Genomic DNA, 21,131 nt, shown 5'->3' with positions numbered 1-21,131 from the left:
AAGTTGTTTAAGGGCAATCTGTTCAACCACTAAAAAGGTATTGAAATTGTAAGGCGAAACTGTAGCATGTCCTTTAGTTTGCACAAAAGTTTTTACAAAGTGTTTTTAAGCAATTCAGATTGCAGATTGCCTTCTTTAATAAGTACAAACAACGGTTATTGTTGTTTTTTAATGCTGTTGTTTGTCTTGCATTGCCCTATATTGTCAAAATACAATGTATAATGCCAATTAAAAAGGATTTGGCCTGAATGAACAAAATGAACTTACTGTGTATTGAAAGAATTAAAATTGTGCAAAGCAAAGCAAGTACATTCAAAACTTTAAAATATTGAACTGGAACAGACACCTTTATTGTTGTGCATATTAATTTGGACATAATATCTACTTATTTATTGTACCATATGCAAAAAAATCGGTTTGCATGCATTTAAGGTTTACATGCATGTAGCTTCTAATTAGAGGAGTTTTCTTTTGGAGAAAGAATATACAGTACTTCTGTTCAAACACATGCTTATGATTGGATGCTGTCTCTGAGCGTGCACTTTTCCTCCATCAAAATGTTCGCTCAAGTTAATCTCAAGTTCAATCATAACTTCTGTTATTATTTTTGTAATACGGGAACTACACAAATATTAAATTTAGATGTATTTACATAAATATCCCAAACAGTACATAATGTTGGAAGGAGACATACAGCAAGTCCCAGGAAGGGAGGGGAGGGGAGTGCGTCATGCCGGGGGTTTCCCTAGCCTGAGTCAGGCGATGGAGGAGTGTGACGAGGAGGAGGCCAGGGCCGTGCCGTGAGGACACACGGCTGGCCCTGAATTGGGCTAATCAGCCGGGAGGGGGATAAAGACTAGCCGGAGGCACCAGTTCGAGAGAGAGTGAGACACATGTTGCCGCGTTGCATGTGTTTCTGTGTTTGTTTATGTTTGTTTTATGTTGAGTTTTATCATTAAACTTTAAATTGACTGTTTAGCCGGTTCCCGCCTCCTCCTTGCCCATCCTTTACCTTGTTACAGTGGAGTTAGCCTGTGATTCTTTAGATTAAATTACGTTTTTTTTGTTAAGGTTACTGTTGTTTAATTTAACTGATAGACTTACAGTATACAGTGCATCCGGAAAGTATTCACAATGCTTCAGTTTTTCCACATTTTGTTATGTTACAGCCTTATTCCAAAATGGATTAAATTCATTATTTTCCTCAAAATTCTACAAACAATACCCCATAATGACAACGTGAAAGAAGTTTGTTTGAAATCTTTGCAAATTTATTAAAAATAAAAAAACGGGAAAAAAAATCACATGTACATAAGTATTCGCAGCCTTTGCCATGACACTCAAAATTGAGCTCAGGTGCAGCCTGTTTCCACTGATCATCCTTGAGATGTTTCTACAACTTGATTGGAGTCCACCTGTGGTAAATTCAGTTGATTGGACATGATTTGGAAAGGCACACACCTGTCTATATAAGGTCCCATAGTTAACAGTGCATGTCAGAGTACAAACCAAGCCATGAAGTCTAAGGAATTGTCTGTAGACCTCTGAGACAGGATTGTATCGAGGCACAGATCTGGGTTAGGGTACAGAAAAATTTCTGCAGCACTGAAGGTCCCAATGAGCACAGTGGCCTCCATCATCCATAAATGGAAGAAGTTTGGAACCACCAGGACTCTTCCTAGAGCTGGCCGCCTGGCCAAACTGAGCGATCGGGGGAGAAGGGCCTTAGTCAGGGAGGTGACCAAGAACCCGATGGTCACTCTGACAGAGCTACAGCATTTCTCTGTGGAGAGAGGAGAACCTTCCAGAAGAACAACCATCTCTGCAGCACTCCACCAATCAGGCCTGTATGGTAGAGTGGCCAGACGAAAGCCACTCCTCAGTAAAAGGCACATGACAGCCCGCCTGGAGTTTGCCAAAAGGCACCTGAAGGACTCTCAGACCATGAGAAACAAAATTCTCTGGTCTGATGAAACAAAGATTGAACTCTTTGGCCTGAATGGCAAGCGTCATGTCTGGAGGAAACCAGGCACCACTCATCACCTGGCCAATACCATCCCTACAGTGAAGCATGGTGGTGGCAGCATCATGCTGTGGGGATGTTTTTCAGCAGCAGGAACTGAGAGACCAGTCAGGATCGAGGGAAAGATGCATGCAGCAATGTACAGAGACATCCTTGATGAAAACCTGCTCCAGAGCGCTCTGGACCTCAGACTGGGGCGAAGGTTCATCTTCCAACAGGACAACGACCCTAAGCACACAGCCAAGATAACAAAGGAGTGGCTACGGGACAACTCTGTGAATGTCCTTGAGTGGCCCAGCCAGAGCCCAGACTTGAACCCGATTGAACATCTCTGGAGAGATCTGAAAATGGCTGTGCACCGACGCTCCCCATCCAACCTGATGGAGCTTGAGAGGTCCTGCAAAGAAGAATGGGAGAAACTGCCCAAAAATAGGTGTGCCAAGCTTGTAGCATCATACTCAAAAAGACTTGAGGCTGTAATTGGTGCCAAAGGTGCTTCAACAAAGTATTGAGCAAAGGCTGTGAATACTTATGTACATGTGATTTTTTTTTTTTTTTTTTGTGTTTTTTTTTTGTTTTGTTTTTTTTTTTATAAATTTGCAAAGATTTCAAACAAACTTCTTTCACGTTGTCATTATGGGGTATTGTTTGTAGAATTTTGAGGAAAATAATGAATTTAATCCATTTTGGAATAAGGCTGTAACATAACAAAATGTGGAAAAAGTGAAGCGCTGTGAATACTTTCCTGATGCACTGTATGCTATTTGTTTTTCTCCCCATTCTAAAGAATATTGAGGGCTTAAAGGACTTATTTGGACTAGTTTCCTGCCCTAGTTTGAACAAGGTGGATGTATTTTGTTGTTCTCATGGTACAAATCTCCGAAGTAAGTAACAAGTGTGTGTTTACTGTAAAATAGCCATATTTATTTATTTGATCTAAATGGGCATCGTTGGAATTAATTAGTTGGAATTAATATGACTTAGATATTGTTTGACCACCAAGCAAGTTGAAGAGAAATAAAAATGTCCAGGTAAAACTGTTGTGTAAATGCACAAGTTTGATCATTTGTTGGGATGTCTTTCAATCCATTGTGAATGTAACTAGCCTTACTTATCTCTCTGTTTCAGGTGTTAGCTGAGTAGTGCTTTACAAACCAGAATCTACCAAACACTTGTATGCAGAACTTGATTGGCACAGTCTTCGCTGATGACTTTATATCTCACCAGAAGGCATTGAAGATGGAAAATACTTCTGATGAACTTGCTGAGATTCTCTTGATTCGTTACTTAAAGGTATTATGGCAGGGCTCTTCAACTACTTTCTTGCGGTGGCCAAATCATGTACTTCGTACACTTATTTTAAGCGCTTGAATGAAAAAAATTAGAAATCGAGCTGAATTCTTGTTTTTCTAGTTCTTATATTAATTTTTTTTAATTAAAGAAAAATAAAGTGTTTTCTCAATTTTGATCATTTCTTTCTAGATGAAAAATTAGTAAACGGTTGATTTATTGGTTATTCCGTTTTGACAAAAATGAATATCCGAAGGTACACGGACCTCGTACACATCTGGGATGACATGAGGGTGATTAAATGATGAGATCCCTTTAATGTCACATGCATTTGAGTAGGATAATCTATGCTATTTGAAATAATGCTGCTTAATTTTTATTTTATTTAAAATAATGAAAGCTTACTTAATTAAGAATTTGAGAATGTATATGATTTGTGTGTTGTACTCGCTATTTATCTGTTACTGAGTAAAATATCAAAACTCACGAAACACAAAAACACATTTTAACTGATATGCATGTTTTGGCCAATATGGCAGAAAACGATGATGTAAATTATTCTTGTTTAGAAGAAGATTTTTTTAGAACAGCGTTATTCTTTCTTCCATTCAGTTTGGCATTAAATAAATTATTTGTAACAAATCTTTTTAGATACCTCCTGACACCTGTGACATTTCTTGCTGTTTCGGTTCTTTTGCGTTTTTTCTGAACCTTGATTTGTAATCCACTAGATGAAACTGAGAAACTTCTACAGGAATTTTCAGGATTGTCATACTTCTGCATGATAATGTATCTCAATCAAAACTGAACGGAAATTAACTTTAAAAACTTTGTAAAAGTTTTTTTTTAACCAGATTTTCCTTAACAACAGAGAAGCGGCACATTCAAACATTCTTTCACACGTTCAGAAATCAGAATGCATTTTTTCAACTATTTTATAAATATATATTTTGAAATGTATTCCACTACAGATTACAGAATACATGCTGTAAAATGTCATTTGTAATGTATTCTGTTAGATTACTCAAGGTCAGTAACGTATTGTAAATACTTTGGATTACTTCTTCAGCACTGGTAGATTTTTTCACTTTTTGATTATAAAAACTCTGCCGGTACAGTAAGACAAAATACATATATTATATATATTCACTATTGCTAACATGGCGCCGCTGGTGTAGTGGTATCATGCAAGATTCCCATTCTTGCGACCCGGGTTCGATTCCCGGGCGGCGCACTAATTTTTCGCTGAAGCAAAACATGCATTTCTGGTAATTTTGTGGAATGCTATACCTTCTTAAACTTTCACATCATGTATACAAATGATTATTTAATATACTTCACAGAACTCAAATGCCTCTTCAAATCATGATTTTGTGCCCTTTATAGTACTTGCGCGCGTGCGCACTCCCATTTCCGGTCCCTCCGCCATCTTATGTCGCCTTTCCATTGTTCATAACTGGAGTCAGCCGAGACGGCATTTCACGTTTACTCTCATTACAACTCGTTTGGTGTAGAACAGAGGGGGCAACAACACGGGAAAGACCGAGACACGCGGAACTCGGGATCATCTCCAAATCGACACAAGAGGATTTTCTCTCAGGGTTCGGTGTCTTAATTCAATCGGGGAAATATGATGGACGACGAGCAGCCCAAGACCCTGTACGTATTCATCCCCATTGTACGCCAAGACTTTAGACAAACAACTTCACATCAGCTCAAGAAGAAGAAGCACTGTCCAGCCATCTTTTCGTCTAAATCACATCATTTATAGTTCCTCTGTTTTAAAAGCACTGAGTGTAATGTTAGGACTATGGATGTACACCTACAAAGCGGACGTGTACATTCTGTTCCTCTCAAACAAAAGCTCTGATTGCTGGTCTGAGAGATTCACTCTAGTTTTGTCGCTCGAGACCATCACAGATCACACACAGTCGTGTGATTTCAAAGCATCGCAAAGTCCACGTGTTAGTTAGTGAGTTTATTTGGATAATTGCTGCAGGCCTTTACAGGCCGGAGAAGGGCCGCGCACACACACTCTTTCTCACACACAGTGCTGTTTATGTACGTGTGTGTAAAGTTTCCTGCACTTACTGAAAGCTCATTGTCGTTACATTGAGACAATAGAGCCAGTCTAGTTTATTCACCGGCGTGTTTCCAGCGTGTTTTTGTATATACAGTGACATGCACTCGCGAATTACATGCAGATAGCATGATAAATAGAGATTATAAATAAAATCTAACATGCTTGTTGAGATGTATCTGACTTGTTTATTAGCTCCTATGTGAAAGTAAAAGAGCTTTTGTTGCTGGTAGCTCGCGCGGCCTGTGCGCTTGTGCTGTCTTCTCTTTGTTTCAAATCTGAATACACGAGTACAAGCAGCTCATTGCTGGATGACTAATGGGGTTTCTTAAGGATAAGAAATGTGCGGTGGCTAAGGAGTGCACAGCACAAAATTAGCAAAGTACATAAAAGCTGAAACACAAGGAAAATAAGCCACAACATAACTGAAAAGTCACAACACAATAAAATGAATGCACAACATAATGAAATTGAGGCACAACACAACAAAGAAAGACCTAGCTCAACAGTATTAAGTCACAAAAAAACGAACTCAAAGGGATGGTTCACCCAAAATGAAAATTATCATTTACTCACCCTCATCTCAGATGTGTGTGCCTTTATTTCTTCTGCTGAACACAGATTTTAAGAAGAATATCAGCTTTGTTGGTCCATACAATGCAAGTGAATGGTGACCAAAATTCTGAAGCTCAAAAAAGCACACAATGGCAGCTTAAAAGAAATCCATATGACTCCCGTGATTAAATCGATGTCTTTTGAAGCAATGCAATCAGTTTGGGTTGAGAATGGACCAAAATGTAACTCATTTTTCACTATAAATGTTGACATCAGCAGTCTCCTTGACGATCATGATTTCAAGCTTGATTACACTTCCTGGTGCTTGACGTCAGGGCCGTAACCACCATAGACATTGAGAAGGACATGTCCCCCCCCCCCCAATATTCATAGCGGTGGTCTATGTTTTTTTTTTTTTTTTTTTCCTATGGTTGATTATAAATTATTACATTTGGTACCCCCCCCCACCACACACAATTCTGAATATTTTGCTATATCCTTGCTTGGCGTATGCGCAGAGCGCTAGATGGCGCTATAGGAAGTGTAATCAAGCTTGAAAATGTATTGCCAAGGAGAATGTCAAGATTTACATGAAAAAAGGAGTTACTCTTTGGTCTGTTCTCAAAACCAATTAGATAACTTCAGAAGACATGGAATAAACCACATGGATTACTTCTGTGCTGCCTTTGTGCTTTTTTGAGCTTGAAAGTTTTGGTCACCGTTCACTTGCATTGTATGGACCAACAGATCTGAAATATTCTTCTAAAAATCTTCCTTTGTGTTCTGCAGAAGGAAGTCATGCACGTCTGGGTTGGCATGAGGGTGAGTAAATGATGAGAAAATGTTCAATTTGGGGAAAACTTATTACTTGAAGCCTATTTTTCTGATGATTTAGTTGTGTTGCTTATTTTAATTGTTTTTTTGGCTTTTATTTGCTTTGCTAATTTTGTGTTGTGCACTCCTGGACCTCTGTATCCATGGGTCTTCTTACCTACTAATTCCATTATAATGTAGATTTAGATAGTGTGAGAGGGGTCAGTTTGCACACTTGAACACATAATTAACTTGAGTGACTCAAATCACTGATGTCAAAGAATGTTTGTTATTCACATTGTCGGTCACTTTATGTACTCCTTTTTTGCAGGTATGTTGGAAACCTGTCACGGGATGTGACCGAGGCCCTTATTATGCAGCTCTTCAGTCAAATTGGCCCCTGCAAGAGCTGTAAAATGATTATGGACGTGAGTAGTACATCAGTTTTGACTGTCAATTGCTATTCTCAAACTTAGTTGAATGTGAACCAGCTTGTTTTGTTGATTTCAAGAGAGGGCATATATACACCGATCAGCCACAACATTAAAACCACCTGCCTAATATCATGTAGGTCCCCCCTCGTGCCGCCAAAACAGCTCTGACCCATTGAGGCATGGACTCCACAAGACCTCTGAAGGTGTCCTGTGGTATCTGGCACCAAGACGTTAGCATCAGATCCTTTAAGTCCTGTAAGTTGTGAGGTGGGGCCTACATGGATCGGACTTGTTGGTCCAGCACATCCAAAAGATGCTCAATCGTATTGAGATCTGGGGAATTTGGAGGCCAAGTCATCACCTTGAACTTTTTGTCATGCTGCTCATACCATTCCTGAACAATTTTTGCAATGTGGCAGGGCGCATTATCCTGCTGAAAGATGCCACTGTCATCAGGGAATACCATTGCCATAAAAGGGTGTATGTGGTCTGCAACAATCTTTAGGTAGGTGGTATGTGTCAAAGTAACATCCACATGAATGCCAGGACCCAAGGTTTCCCAGCAGAACATTGCACAGAACACCACACTTCCTCTGCCAGCCTGCCTTCTTCCCATGGTGCATCCAGCTGCCATCTCTTCCCCAGGTAAACGACACACAGGCACCCAGCCATCCATATGATCTAAAAGAAAATGTGATTCATCAGACCAGGCCACCTTCTTCCATTGTTCCATGGTCCAGTTCTGACACTAGCGTGCCTATTGTAGGCGCTTTCACCGGTGGACGGGGGTCAGCATAGGCATTCTGACTGGTCTGCGGCTACGCAGCCCCATACGCAGCAAGCTGCGATGCACTGTGTGTTCTGACACCTTTCTGTCATGGCCAGCATTGTTTTTTTTTTTTTTTTTTTTTTTTAGCAATTTGTGCTACAGTAGCTCTTCTGTGGGATCAGGCCAGACGGGCTAGCCTTTGCTCCCCACGCGCATCAACGAGCCTTGGGTGCCCATGACCCTGTCACCGGTTCACCGGTTGTCCTTTCTTGGACCACTTTTGGTAGGTACTAACCACTGCATACTGGGAACACCCCACAATACCTGCCATTTTGGAGATGCTGTGACCCAGTCGTCTAGCCATCACAATTTGGCCTTGGTCAAAGTCGCTCAGATCCTTATGCTTGCCCATTTTTCCTGCTTCAAAAACATGCAGTTCAAGAACTGACTGTTCACTTGCTGCCTAATATATCCCACCCCTTGACAGGTGCCATTGTAATGAAATAAATGTTATTCACTTCACCTATCAGTTGTTTTAATGTTGTGGCTGATCAGTGTATATGTATATACAGTTATGTATATACAGTTGAAGTCAGAAGTTTACATACACTTTAGTCATTAATACTCATTTTTTAACCACTCCACAGATTTAATGTTAGCAAACTAGTTTTGGCAAGTCGTTTAAGACATCTACTTTGTGCATGACACAAGTAATTTTTTCTACTATTGTTTACAGACAGATTGTTTCACTTTGAATTGACTATCACAATTCCAGTGGGTCAGAAGTTTACATACACTAAGTTAACTGTGCCTTTAAGCAGCTTGGAAAATTCCAGAAAATGATGTCAAGCCTTTAGGCAATTAGCTTCTGATACGAGGTGTACCGAATTGTATGTGTACCTGTGGATGTATTTTAAGACCTTCCTTCAGATTTAGTGCCTCTTTTCTTGACATCATGGGAAGATCAAAAGAAATCAGCCAAGACCTCAGAAAAATATTATGGACCTCCACAAGTCTGATTCATCCTTGAGAGCAATTTCCAAACGCCTGAAGGTACCACGTTCATCTGTACAAACAATAGTACGCAAGTATAAACACCATGGGACCACGCAGCCATCATACCACTCAGGAAGGTGACATTCTGTCTCCTAGAGATTAATGTAGTTTGGTGCGAAAAGTGCAAATCAATCCCAGAACAACAGCAAAGGACCTTGTGAAGATGCTGGAGGAAACCGGTAGACGAGTATCTATATCCACAGTAAAACAAGTCCTATATCGACATAACCTGAAAGGCTGCTCAGCAAGGAAGAAGCAAATGCTCCAAAACTGCCATAAAAAAGCAAGACTACAGTTTGCAAGTGCACATGGGGATAAAGGTCTTACTTTTTGGAGAAATTTCCTCTGGTCTGATGAAACAAAAATGGAACTATTTGACCATAATGACCATTGTTATGTTTGGAGGAAAAAGGGTGAGGCGTGCAAACCGAAGAACACCATCCCAACCGTGAAGCATGGGGGAAGCAGCATCATGTTGTGGGGGTGCTTTGCTGCAGGAGGGTCTGGTGCACTTCACAAAATAGATGGCATCATGAGGAAGGAAAATGATATGGATATATTGAAGCAACATCTCAAGATATCAGCCATGAAGTTAAAGCTCGGTCGCAAATGGTTCTTCCAAATGGACAATGACCCCAAGCATACCTCCAAAATTGTGGCAAAATGGCTTAAGGACAACAAAGTCAAGGTATCTGAGTGGCCATCACAAAGCCCTGACCTCAATCTGATAGAAAATTTGTGGTCAGAACTGAAAGCGTGTGCGTGCAAAGAGGCCTACAAACCTGACTTAGTTACTCCAGTTCTGTCTGGAGGAACGGGCCAAAATTCCAGCAACTTATTGTGAGAAGCTTGTGGAAGGCTACCCAAAAAAGTTTGACCCAAGTTAAACAATTAAAGGCAATGCTACCAAATACTAACAAAGTGTATGTGAACTTCTGAGCCACTGGGAATGTGATGAAATAAAAGCTGAAATAAATAATTCTCTGTACTGTTATTCTGACATTTCACATTCTTTAAATCAAGTAGTGATCCTAACTGACCTGAGGATAGGGAATGTTTTCTACGATAAAATGTCAGGAATTGTGAAAAACTGAGTTCAAATGTATTTGGATAAGGTATATGTAAACTTCTGACTTAACAATATATATATATATATATATATAAAACAAGTATTTCATGCTGCTGTATCTTTTAAGACTTTTTACATAAACATCATCACAGGTGAAACTAGTAAAACGCTTATTTACAGGTTGCAGGTTTGCTGCCAGGTTAAAGGAATGGTTCACCCAAAAATAAAAATTCATCATTTTCTGACCCTCATGTCATACCAGATGTTTGACTTACTTTCTTCTGCTGAACACAAATGAAGAGTTTTAGAAGAATATTTCAGATCTGAAGGTCCATACAATGCAAGTAAATGGTGACCAAAACTTTAAAGCTCCAAATAGCACAAAGGCTGCATAAAGGTAACCCATACGACTCCAGTGGTTAAATCAATATCTTCAGAAGTGATCTGATAGATGTGGGTGAGAAACGGATCAATATTTAAGTCCTTTTTTACTATCACTCTCCATTTTCACTTCTACATTCTTTTGTTTTTGGCGATTTGCAAGTGAATGGTGACCAAAGCTTTGACGCTTCAAAAAGCAAAAAGGCAGCATAAAAGTAATCTATAAGGCTCCAATGGTTTAATCAGTGTCTTCTGAAGCGATCTAATAGATTTAAAAAAATAACGTATTTTTCACTATAAATTAACATGGCAATCATTATTTCAAATTCGATTAGTCTTTCTAGTGCTCTGCACATGCGTCATGCATTCAGAAGTGTAATCAAGCTTGAAATCATGATCGAGCTTTGAGACTTCAATGGCAAGATTCATAGTGGAAAAGGGGTTATATTTTGGTCTGTTCTCACTTAACCAATTAGATCGCTTCAGAAGACAGAATAAACCACTGGAGTTTTATGCATTACTTTTATGCTGCCTTTATGTGCTTTTTTGGAGATTTAACGGTTGTTTTTTTTTTTGTCACCATTTACTTGCATCGTATGGACCTACAGAACTGAGATATTTAAAAAAAAATCTTAGTTTGTGTTCAGCAGAATTAAAAGTCATACACATCTGGGATGGTATGAGGTGTTTTTATTAAATACATTAAGGTGTCTGTTTATAAATATGTTGTGTATGTCTATATGATGCATCCAAATTATTATTTAAAAAGATCAAGGAAAATGTCTGCCCCCACCCCAGTAATATGGCTCCTTTGAAGTTGGTGTAGTCTAATAACAATAACTTCACTTTAGACGGCAGGTAACGATCCATACTGCTTTGTGGAGTTCTTTGAACAAAGGCACGCAGCGGCCTCCCTCGCAGCCATGAACGGGCGTAAAATAATGGGTAAGGTAAGCTATCGTATCTACAGGGTGAGTTGGGTTGGGACGGGAGGGTGTGGTGATTACAATGATCTGCAGACTAAGCACATAACACGTTTCATGTAATGTATATTTAACTTAAACCTGTGACTCTGAGGTCAACATCAGCCTGTGTCCTGGATGTGCAACGTGAACAGAGGGAGATTTTGACAGGCTTGTCATGTTGACCTGAGATTCCTTAATCTTCATTCTCAACCCATGTGCATATCATGATTTATTTTTCAGATAACCTGTAATGTTGTTTGGTGAAAAATAGTACATGATCCACCTTTTTGGCATGGACTTAACCTATCAACATCCTTGGTTGGATGTAGTGCTTCCTTGAAATGGGAATTTTACACACATTGAAATGGCTTGTGTATTAGCCAAAATGATGAGAAAAGCATACAACTTCAGCCACATTCACTCATAGTCATGTCACCTCTGGCCATAGCTTTTTATATAATGCTTCATGATTTTTTTGTAAACATCCCTCATCACCCCTTTTAATAAGTCCTTTATAAATTATACATTAGAGGAAAGCTTCTTGTGCCCATTCAGTTCAAAATATTTTATCCTCAACAGGTAATGAAGGACCATTTGAGGAGTAATACAAGTTGGTTATTTCACTTGTTTTGTAAGTCCCTTGTTATTTGGACCTTTTTACTTCCAAGATTTTGTGCCTATTCAAATAAGTGCTCCAAAGGACAGTGAAGTGTGAATTGAGTATTGTCAGGTCTCCCTCCTCTCAACTGTGCATTCAGACACTCACTGTGTGTAAGGAGTGATATATTATCGGCTAGATGTAAAGCAGAATCTTGATCCATTCTGACATTCTTCTCAAACTTTCTACCCTGCCCTCCCGATACCCGTCTGTCTTAGGAGGTAAAAGTCAACTGGGCTACTTCACCAAGCAGCCAGAAAAAAGACACAAGCAGTGAGTTGCAGTCTATGTTTTCTTTATACACACTAAATGTCTGTAAGATGTAATGAACAAGCAGTCCAGTGTTGATCGACGTATACTAAATTTTCTGGTTCAGCAACTGTAATGTTTTTAGAGACACGTGAGAATTTAATTGATTCTTGGATGTTTTTTAGATCACTTTCACGTCTTTGTCGGAGACCTCAGCCCAGAAATCACCACTGACGACATCAGAGCTGCCTTTGCACCATTTGGAAGGATATCGTAAGTGAACAGAATGATGTATTTTGAAATAAAGAAATTTGAACTTGAACCCGTCTGGCCATTCTCCATTGATCTTTCTCATCAACTGCCACTCGCTGGATGTTTTTGGCTCCATTCTGAGTAAATTCTAGAGACTGTTGTGTGTGAAAATCCCAGGAGATCAGCAGTTACAGAAATACTCAAACCAGCCCATCTGGCTTTTTTTAAATTTATTTATTTTTTTATGTTTTATACATTTCACTTCATTTTGTGGATGTAAAATACTTTTACTATATATTGGTTAAATGTGACTCTTGTGTAGATTTGTGAGCGAGTCATTCTTGAGTCATTGATTAAATGAATGGTTAAACTGGTGCACAAATCATCTGAATGATTCATTAATGAATCAGTCTGAATCAGTGTCTTGTCCAAACAGTCTTCATTCACAAACAAATGAAAAGGTCAAGGAAATGTCATGGAAATTCATTGGGTCAGAATGTGTGGGAACCCTGTTGCGTGTTGTCTGTTCTTATTGGATTTGCTCTCTTCACAGTGATGCCCGTGTTGTGAAAGACATGGCGACGGGGAAGTCTAAAGGCTATGGTTTTGTTTCATTCTTCAACAAATGGGTGAGTCGTAATCCCAACATCAGGAAATGCCAATTTTTTTACCTAAGCAGAGTCAGGGTGTGGAACATCTTCATGTGAATCTAATGCCTAATTTCAAATCCCAGAAGTCTCTGTTGTGGCCATGTGCTGATGTACTTGTTGCACTGGTTGTTGGCAGGATGCAGAGAATGCCATTCAGCAGATGGGGGGCCAGTGGTTGGGCGGCAGGCAGATCAGGACTAACTGGGCTACAAGAAAACCCCCAGCGCCCAAAGCCACTTATGAAAGTAAGTTCATATTCATGAAAAGTTATAGTTAGAAAAGAGCTGTAATCTAGGTGCTATATTGAAACCTCCCTATCTCTTTGAGTTAATATATAATTTGTAACCTATAAACTCATCCAAAGACCTATCAGGATTAATCAGTATTTAATTTTGATTGTTCTAGCATCGAGCACCAAGCACTTGTCGTTTGATGAGGTAGTGAACCAGTCCAGCCCTAGCAATTGCACTGTCTATTGCGGTGGAGTCAGTACAGGCCTTACAGGTGAGAATTACCATATTTAACATTAAAAGGAAGCTTCTAACAATACAGATTTGATTTATTTTTGCTTTTGTCAATGGATTTTATTTTTTTGGTAACTTATTTGAATAAATGTTTTACAAATCTGTTTATTATGCATAAGGGACTCTTTTTTGTAAGAAAACCAAATGTTACAGTAACTGCTGTCATTAAAACCGATAACTCGTAAATTTGACCAGTTTAGTCAAAGAACTGGCTCATAAGATTAATTTGTTCATGAATCAGAATACACTGGTCGTTAGAGGTCTACTGATAGTGGATTTTGCCAATACCGATAACTAAGCTGGTGGTAAAGGCCAATTAAAACCTATGAATCGGGCGATCATTTTTAAAATCGATGTATTGAATGTCAAAATTTCATTCCTTAATGTGACAGACATAGATGCTACAAGAGTCCAAATTGAATGAAACCCCAGATGCAGTTTATTTTGCTACCATAATCCCAATAATAACCATTAGAGGTGCACCGATACTACTCTGTAATACTCGTATCGGGCCGATACTGGGGGATAAATACGCAAGTTCGAGTACATTAATATAATGACGTGGTTGCACGTGTGCATTGTGCTTCTAAAACATGAGAAATATTTTAATGTGTTTAAACTATTTAAATCTAGCACATTATTTTTTTTTTTTTATCCATCTTTACCTGATGTAAGTGGATTCTCTCACGTGCACGTGCCTTCTCTCTCCCTCCCGTGTGTGTGGCACGAGAGCTCACGTTCCCAAGAGATTGCCAGACATCATTTGTTTTGTCATTTTGACAGATAAAAGACTGCAAGAATAGAAAGAAATCATTTTTAACTTGTGAGTTTTCATTCGCCTTCCCTCTCTATGCACATTTGTGTTTGAAGGAGAAAAAAAAAAGTAAAGAAAAAAAGAGCGCTATGATCAGACTCGCCCCAGAGAGGGCTCTGCTCGCGTGAGAAGGCCATTGTTGCCATAAACACCGCAACTCCAAAAATAATTTCTTACGTGTAAAGACAAAGCTGGAAAAAGTGATGGGAGTTGCTATCTGTCACTTAAGCCCAATAGCAACACAGTATAAAGCAATCGAACAGACGTCGAACTCAGTCAGGCTTAATGCAACAAAACCAGAACAATCAATGAATACTAAAGCTGTACTGTCCTCTCCGAGAATGTACAGAACAATATAGATAAAATAAGCATGAATAACGTGTATGTGTTAGCTGGGATAATTTTAAAGGTAAGCTACACATTATTAAAACGGTCCTGAATTGTCATTTTTAATTACTGAAAATGCATATAGAATGGCTTATGTTTACAAACACAAAACTACTCGTATCAGTACTCTTAATCGGCCGATACCCAAATCTAGGTACTTGGTACTACTTGTATCGGCCTTAAAAAAAAAAAAAAAATTGGTATCAGTGCACCTCTAATAAACATAAACACAAAAAATATTTTGGTCCATACAGCACGACTTTTAACTGCAAGCAAGCCCGAAACACACTGGGGACTCTTATTTTGAAAAGTTTGTGCTCCCAGCTCACACAAACACTTAAAGGAAACAAAACATGCAATCTTACAATCCTCTACAATGTATACCAATATAAACACCATAAAATTTAATAATTTATAAAACTATCTGGAACTATCGGCTCTGATTTTTGCCGATAACTGAAAGTTGCAAAAGGCAATAATTAGTGCAGATATATCGGTAAACCTATATATCGGTCGGCCTCTACTGGTCACTTTTTTATTTATTTATTTATTTTATTTTTTTATAAATAGTGATGATAAAAGGCATTTGTCTATTTATTGTCCGTTATTTCGTGGTACACAGTCTCTTATTACTTAGCAATCGCACTGCAAACAACTGGGTTAAAATATTATTTATTTTGCCATGCTAAAAAGTGACCATGCAGGAAACCCATTCATCTATCCATGAAAATATATTTTGAATTTTAGTTTTCTAACATGCCCTCTTTTTTTTTTTTTTTTTTTAAAAGAACAACTCATGAGACAGACCTTCTCTCCTTTTGGCCAAATAATGGAAGTTCGAGTGTTCCCAGACAAAGGTTACTCATTTGTTAGGTATGTTCATATCATTCAAGCTAAGACACAACGCTTACAGGTCGTAACTGTAGGGGCTGATGAAACTCTCTTCTCCTCTGCAGGTTCAACTCTCATGAAAGCGCGGCTCATGCAATAGTGTCTGTTAACGGCACATCCGTAGAAGGTCACGTAGTGAAATGTTACTGGGGAAAAGAGACTACCGACATGGTCAGCCCCATGCAGCAGGTGCAGGTACCCCAGGTGAGCAGGAGTATGTTTTCAGCCCATGTTCTGCTCAGAAGAGAGGGATTAGAAATGTTCCAGCTAAATGTCACTAAGACAAAGAATTGGTTGTTGGAATGCCCAAGGAATATGTTGAACATCAAAGTTTCCTGTTCATAAATGTATAAATCACCTTTCTGTCATTTTCTGATTTTATAGCAGAACAAAGTTGGCTTTGCCGCACAGCCATATGGTCAGTGGGGACAGTGGTACGGCAACGCACAACAAATTAGTCAGTATGTCCATAATGGCTGGCAGGTACCCACTTATGGCGTGTACGGACAGGCCTGGAACCAACAGGGCTTCAAGTAAGTCTTCTACATGCCTCAATTCTCCATTTGTTTGTAATGTTGTCACGATACCAATATTTCAGTAGTCGGTACCGATACCAGTGAAATTTCATGGTTCTCGATACCAGTTTCGATACCACTGCAAAAACATGGTAATGTGAAACTTAACAAGTGAAAAAAGAACAATTACTTTTCAACATACCATTGCATTTTTTAAAACTTATTTAGCACAACAATTTTTATTATTATTAATCATTGTTTTATCAATTTTGATATTACTATAGTAAATTTTACATTTTACTATACAGTTGCAATGTATTTCTGTTGCAATTAATTTTCAGACGTATAGCTATTATTTTGAATCACACTTATTTTGACATGAGCTTTTATTTTGATGGAAGATTCACTACTTCTGATGGATAAACAGTTTGCTACATGACCCAGTGTGATCGTTTAAGTGCAGATATATAGTCTGAGTGTGCTGCACGCTTCACGGTGGTTAGTGCTCTGCTTTGTCATCTCATACAACACAAATTATTCTCAATGTCTATGGAGATTCCAGTGTATGAGCGGTCAGCTTCACACATTCATATAAAGCACCCAGCTCATGCAGACTAAGATTGCAGACTTTCACGTTTGATAAATCACACTAGGATATATTGTGATTTATAATTTGATTAACTTTGGATTTCAGTGTAAAAGGAGTAACAGAGCGCACACACAAATAATCGTGTGAGCATTTGAAAGCAGTTGTGTGACAGTCAGCCAAACCGCAGGTATCGGATTGAGCCGGTACGACCAGTACTGCAAAAACACTGGTATCGTGACATCATTTTTTTATTATTAGTATAGTACTGCCTTGGTACCGAAGTACAGGTACTTTGAGAACCCTGTCTCTTTGTATGGATGAAGTCTTGTAAAGAACTTATTTCAACCATTAGATTACCTGTTCTTGCAGACTCAAATTTGTGACTAAGCGTAAAGTCACATCATAACGCTTTCTACCCAATCTGAAAGGTTATATAAACAACACCAATGAAACTGGTAGAAAATGTGCATTGATTTCAAATGTCCAATGCTTGCAATATGCTTTCTGAATACTCCCCCCTCCATCTACTGTTGATTGAATAAATCAATAGTCCAACCCCCAAATCACGACATTGGTTGAGTCAGTGCTATTGTGTCTGTATAGATGGGTCACTCAAAACAAACAGGAATTTTTATATTGCCACAGAAACAGTGTTTACAGTTTTTGAGAGAATTTACCCAAGCACAAATGACTTTTGTCTCTGCATATTAAGCTGGGATAAGAGATTTTTTTTTTTACAGAAAATGTTACACACTTTTGTGTTATGGTCCAAGTATATTTCGTTTTTGTGCGTACCGGTTCGGATCGCACCCAGTCGACTTAGTTGCCTTTCAGAGTTTGACTCTTCTGACCGCAAGCAAACAATTTTGTTTTTAGTTAAACGTGAGACAGTGTTCAGTGTTTGTTTGCAGTCATGATGAAGTATTCAAAGAGAAAACAATTTACCATAGTCAATTTTTGGACTGTTTTAAGTATATTGTTGCAAAGTTTGTCACTGCTTTTATCAGTTCGGTAATTGTCCTTGCAATTAATAATGACGTAAAGTACCTGCTAAATATTAACTAGGTTTTCTCTGCCACTAACTGGCAGCAATTTTTTTTCCCTTTGTTGTAGTCATTTACAGGCTGGGGCTGGGTGGCCTGGTGTCAGTGCAGTGAGTAACGGTGGTGTGGTGGAGCCTGCACAGGGAGTCAATGGGACCGTGCTAGCCAACCAGTCCAGCATGGGCACTGCAGGATACCACACACACTGATGCGCCAATGGACAACTCTAGCACTCCACTGCGGCTGCAGCAGGGATTTACACACAACCCCCTCATTCTCAACCACCCAACAAGAAGCCTGACATAGGGAGGGGGTGTTCCATTTTTTTTTTAAAGAATTTTTTTGACCCTCCCCACCCTCCACCTGTAATTTTTCTTCAGTTTAGGTGGACTATGAGGCCGTTCTTGCTCGTCATTGCGGGGTCTTGAGTTGCCCAACACTGGGATTAAACAACACCATGATACACAAATATGTATTCAGACACATTAACGCACACCCCCATAAATCCATAGGTCATCGGCCTGGTGTCCGACTGACTTAATCGGAGAGGACTATGCCATTTTAAACTCAAAAGTACTATAAATAAAATTCAGCTATAACTGCAAGTTTTCCATTTTGCTTTTTTGTTTTATTTTTCGTTTGTTTAGAGCAATTTCAGCTGCTGATTTTGTAATATATGAAGCTTTGCCTTTTTTTTTTTCTTTGGACTTGCCATTTTAAAAGCAAAATTGTTTTCTTGAAAGGAGCGATGACACCATCGAATCATGTTTAATGTCAAACCGTTTTTTGTTTATAAAATGAATAAAATGGATGTCAACTGTTGTATTTTTTTAATTAGACATTCAATTTTCTCAAACTAAACCAATTGCAGGGATGACTGCCACATTTTTTTTCTTGACGGCAGATAAATATTGCACAATATTAATACGTTTTCACAAATTTGATGTTACGCAAATTTTAGGTATTTTAAATTGTTTTGCATTCCGCTTATTTTGAGGGCTTGTAAGTACCGTATACCGTTCTGTATGTAAATAACCAAACAACCGTGTTCAACTGGTGGGACAGGGACGCTATATAAAGAAATTTCAAGTGTTGATTATGAATGCTTGCTTGTTTGCTTGCTTTTTTTTGTAGTGGGGTGGGTGGGATGAAGGGTCGGGTTTGGGCTTCATCTGAACTTCAGCATTAGCGGCTCTGTTAAATGCTGATCCAAGCGGTTTAATGGATTCTTCCTGAGAAGTCTCGTGGGAGAACTTGCTGGATTGCAATACAGTGCAAAGATCCAGTCTGAACGTTTTGTTAGAAGTACAATAAATCTGTGTGTAATATCTAAATATTGAAGTGTTTAGTATTGAGACCCGAAACCTGAATGGATCAGAATTTTGCACTGTTGCCCATTGGAGTTTTAATAGACGAGACCAATTTTGTTGCCTTATTTTGCGTTGATTTCACTTGATGAATAAACAGATGATCATAAAACATAGGCAGTGCCTAAAAATAATTTGAGATCTCATGTTTTGAGGATTTTTCTAAATAATATTCATCCTACTTTTTTCGTGTTCTTGCTTTGTCCCATTAAAATGCAAATAAGAACCAAAATTCCTGTCTGTCCAGTCTTTGAACTTTATTTTCCTACATTTTACCTTGTGTAGACAGAAAAGCATCTTTGTTGCAATGCTAGCCCTCACTTGTACATTTTATATAGCCTATTTAATACACAGACAGCTCTGGAAAATAATTATCCACTTTATGGATTATACACTGCAAAATTATCAGTTTCTCTGGATTTACTATTTATAGGTATATGTTTGAGTAAAATGAACATTTTTGTTTTATTCTATAAAGTACTGACAACATTTCTCCCAAATTCCAAATACAACTATTGTCATTCAGAGCATTAATTTTCAGAAAAGATGCACTGTTTTCAGACCTCGAATAATGCAAAGAAAACAAGTTAATATTTTTAAACAACCCCGGCCCCCATACATTTTATACATGTAAGTCCATATTTAAAATGTGTAAGAAATATATTTTTTTCCATTAAAAAAAAAAAAAAAAAAAAATGCCTGTTATAATGATAGTCCCACATAAACTTACAAAATGTATATCAGGGTAAGTTTGGCCTGGTGTACAGTACACAAACCATGGTGTGGTAACTTGATGTTAAATATGTATTTAAATTAATAGGTGTCAATGTTCCTCTTATTAGGCTACTATTAAAATTGCTAATACATTATTATTACTCAAACTAATTCATATTACGCAATAAACTGTTAAGCACTGTAGCTAATATGAGTGTAGTAATGTTAACTAACACATTATTTTGTATAACCTACATAAAAATGTATGGTTATTTGTGTGCTATAATGTGCTTTTCTGTGTATAGTGAAATTGTTTTCCTGCTTAGAAATATAAATTGAAATGATTTGATATCACGAAAAAAGACATTTGATATAATAACGGGACACAGTTGTCCAGTATCTGCGACTGCGAAGAGCAACAAAAACTAGCACGGGTGCAAAAACATGCAGTATTTTCACAAAGTTTAATTGCACAAGTTAAATTTATATATATATATATTTAACGTCCCTTTTTCATTACACAGTATTTTAAATATAATTTTGTAAAAATCCAAATAACTTTACAGATCTTTATTGTAAAGGGTTTAAACAATGTTTTCCATGCTTGTTCAATGAACCATAAACAATTAATGAACATGCACCCGTGGAACAGTCGTTAAGACACTAACAGCTTTATAACAGTTATAACAACTTAGGACACTCAAGAGACCTTTCTACAGACTCTGAAAAACACCAAAAGAAAGATGCCCAGGGTCCCTGTTCATCTGCGTGAACTTGCAAGTGCCTTGGTGGAAGAGTGGAGTAACATCTCACAGCAAGAACTGGCAAATCTGGTGCAGTCCATGAGGAGGAGATGCACTGAAGTACTTAATGCAGCTGGTGGCCACACCAGATACTGACTGTTACTTTTGATTTTGACCCCTCCTTTGTTCAGGGACACATTATTCCATTTCTGTTAGTCACATGTCTGTGAAACTTGTTCAGTTTATGTCTTAGTTGTTGAATCTTATGTTCATACAAATATTTGCACATGTTAAGTTTGC

The 21,131-nt window shown here is 38.3% G+C and overlaps 1 protein-coding gene and 1 non-coding gene across 4 annotated transcripts; both read left to right on the top strand.

Annotated features, from left to right (window-relative positions):
• The first annotated feature begins 4,476 nt into the window (after positions 1-4,476).
• On the top strand, positions 4,477-4,547 carry trnag-ccc (transfer RNA glycine (anticodon CCC)). The gene has a single exon. It is a non-coding gene; the product is annotated as a tRNA-Gly (tRNA).
• A 191-nt stretch (positions 4,548-4,738) lies between these two features.
• Positions 4,739-19,606, top strand: tia1 (TIA1 cytotoxic granule-associated RNA binding protein). Of its 3 annotated transcripts, none has more exons than XM_051696167.1 (12): positions 4,739-4,972; positions 7,093-7,189; positions 11,322-11,420; positions 12,312-12,366; positions 12,528-12,615; positions 13,148-13,223; positions 13,381-13,489; positions 13,650-13,748; positions 15,758-15,842; positions 15,926-16,064; positions 16,248-16,393; positions 18,054-19,606. In XM_051696167.1, the coding sequence occupies exons 1-12, from the start codon at positions 4,944-4,946 to the stop codon at positions 18,214-18,216; spliced, it is 1,185 nt and encodes a 394-aa protein (XP_051552127.1). In that variant the 5' UTR covers positions 4,739-4,943; the 3' UTR covers positions 18,217-19,606. The 3 variants fall into 3 exon arrangements, with proteins under 3 accessions (XP_051552127.1, XP_051552128.1, XP_051552126.1); XM_051696168.1 differs by having other exon boundaries at positions 16,245-16,393; positions 18,078-19,606; XM_051696166.1 differs by having other exon boundaries at positions 16,245-16,393.
• Positions 19,607-21,131: the final 1,525 nt, after the last annotated feature.

Source organism: Myxocyprinus asiaticus, chromosome 4 (genome assembly GCF_019703515.2).
Source record: "Myxocyprinus asiaticus isolate MX2 ecotype Aquarium Trade chromosome 4, UBuf_Myxa_2, whole genome shotgun sequence".
NCBI classification, from domain to species: Eukaryota; Metazoa; Chordata; class Actinopteri; order Cypriniformes; family Catostomidae; genus Myxocyprinus; species Myxocyprinus asiaticus.
This window is presented reverse-complemented; position numbering and strand designations above follow the sequence as displayed.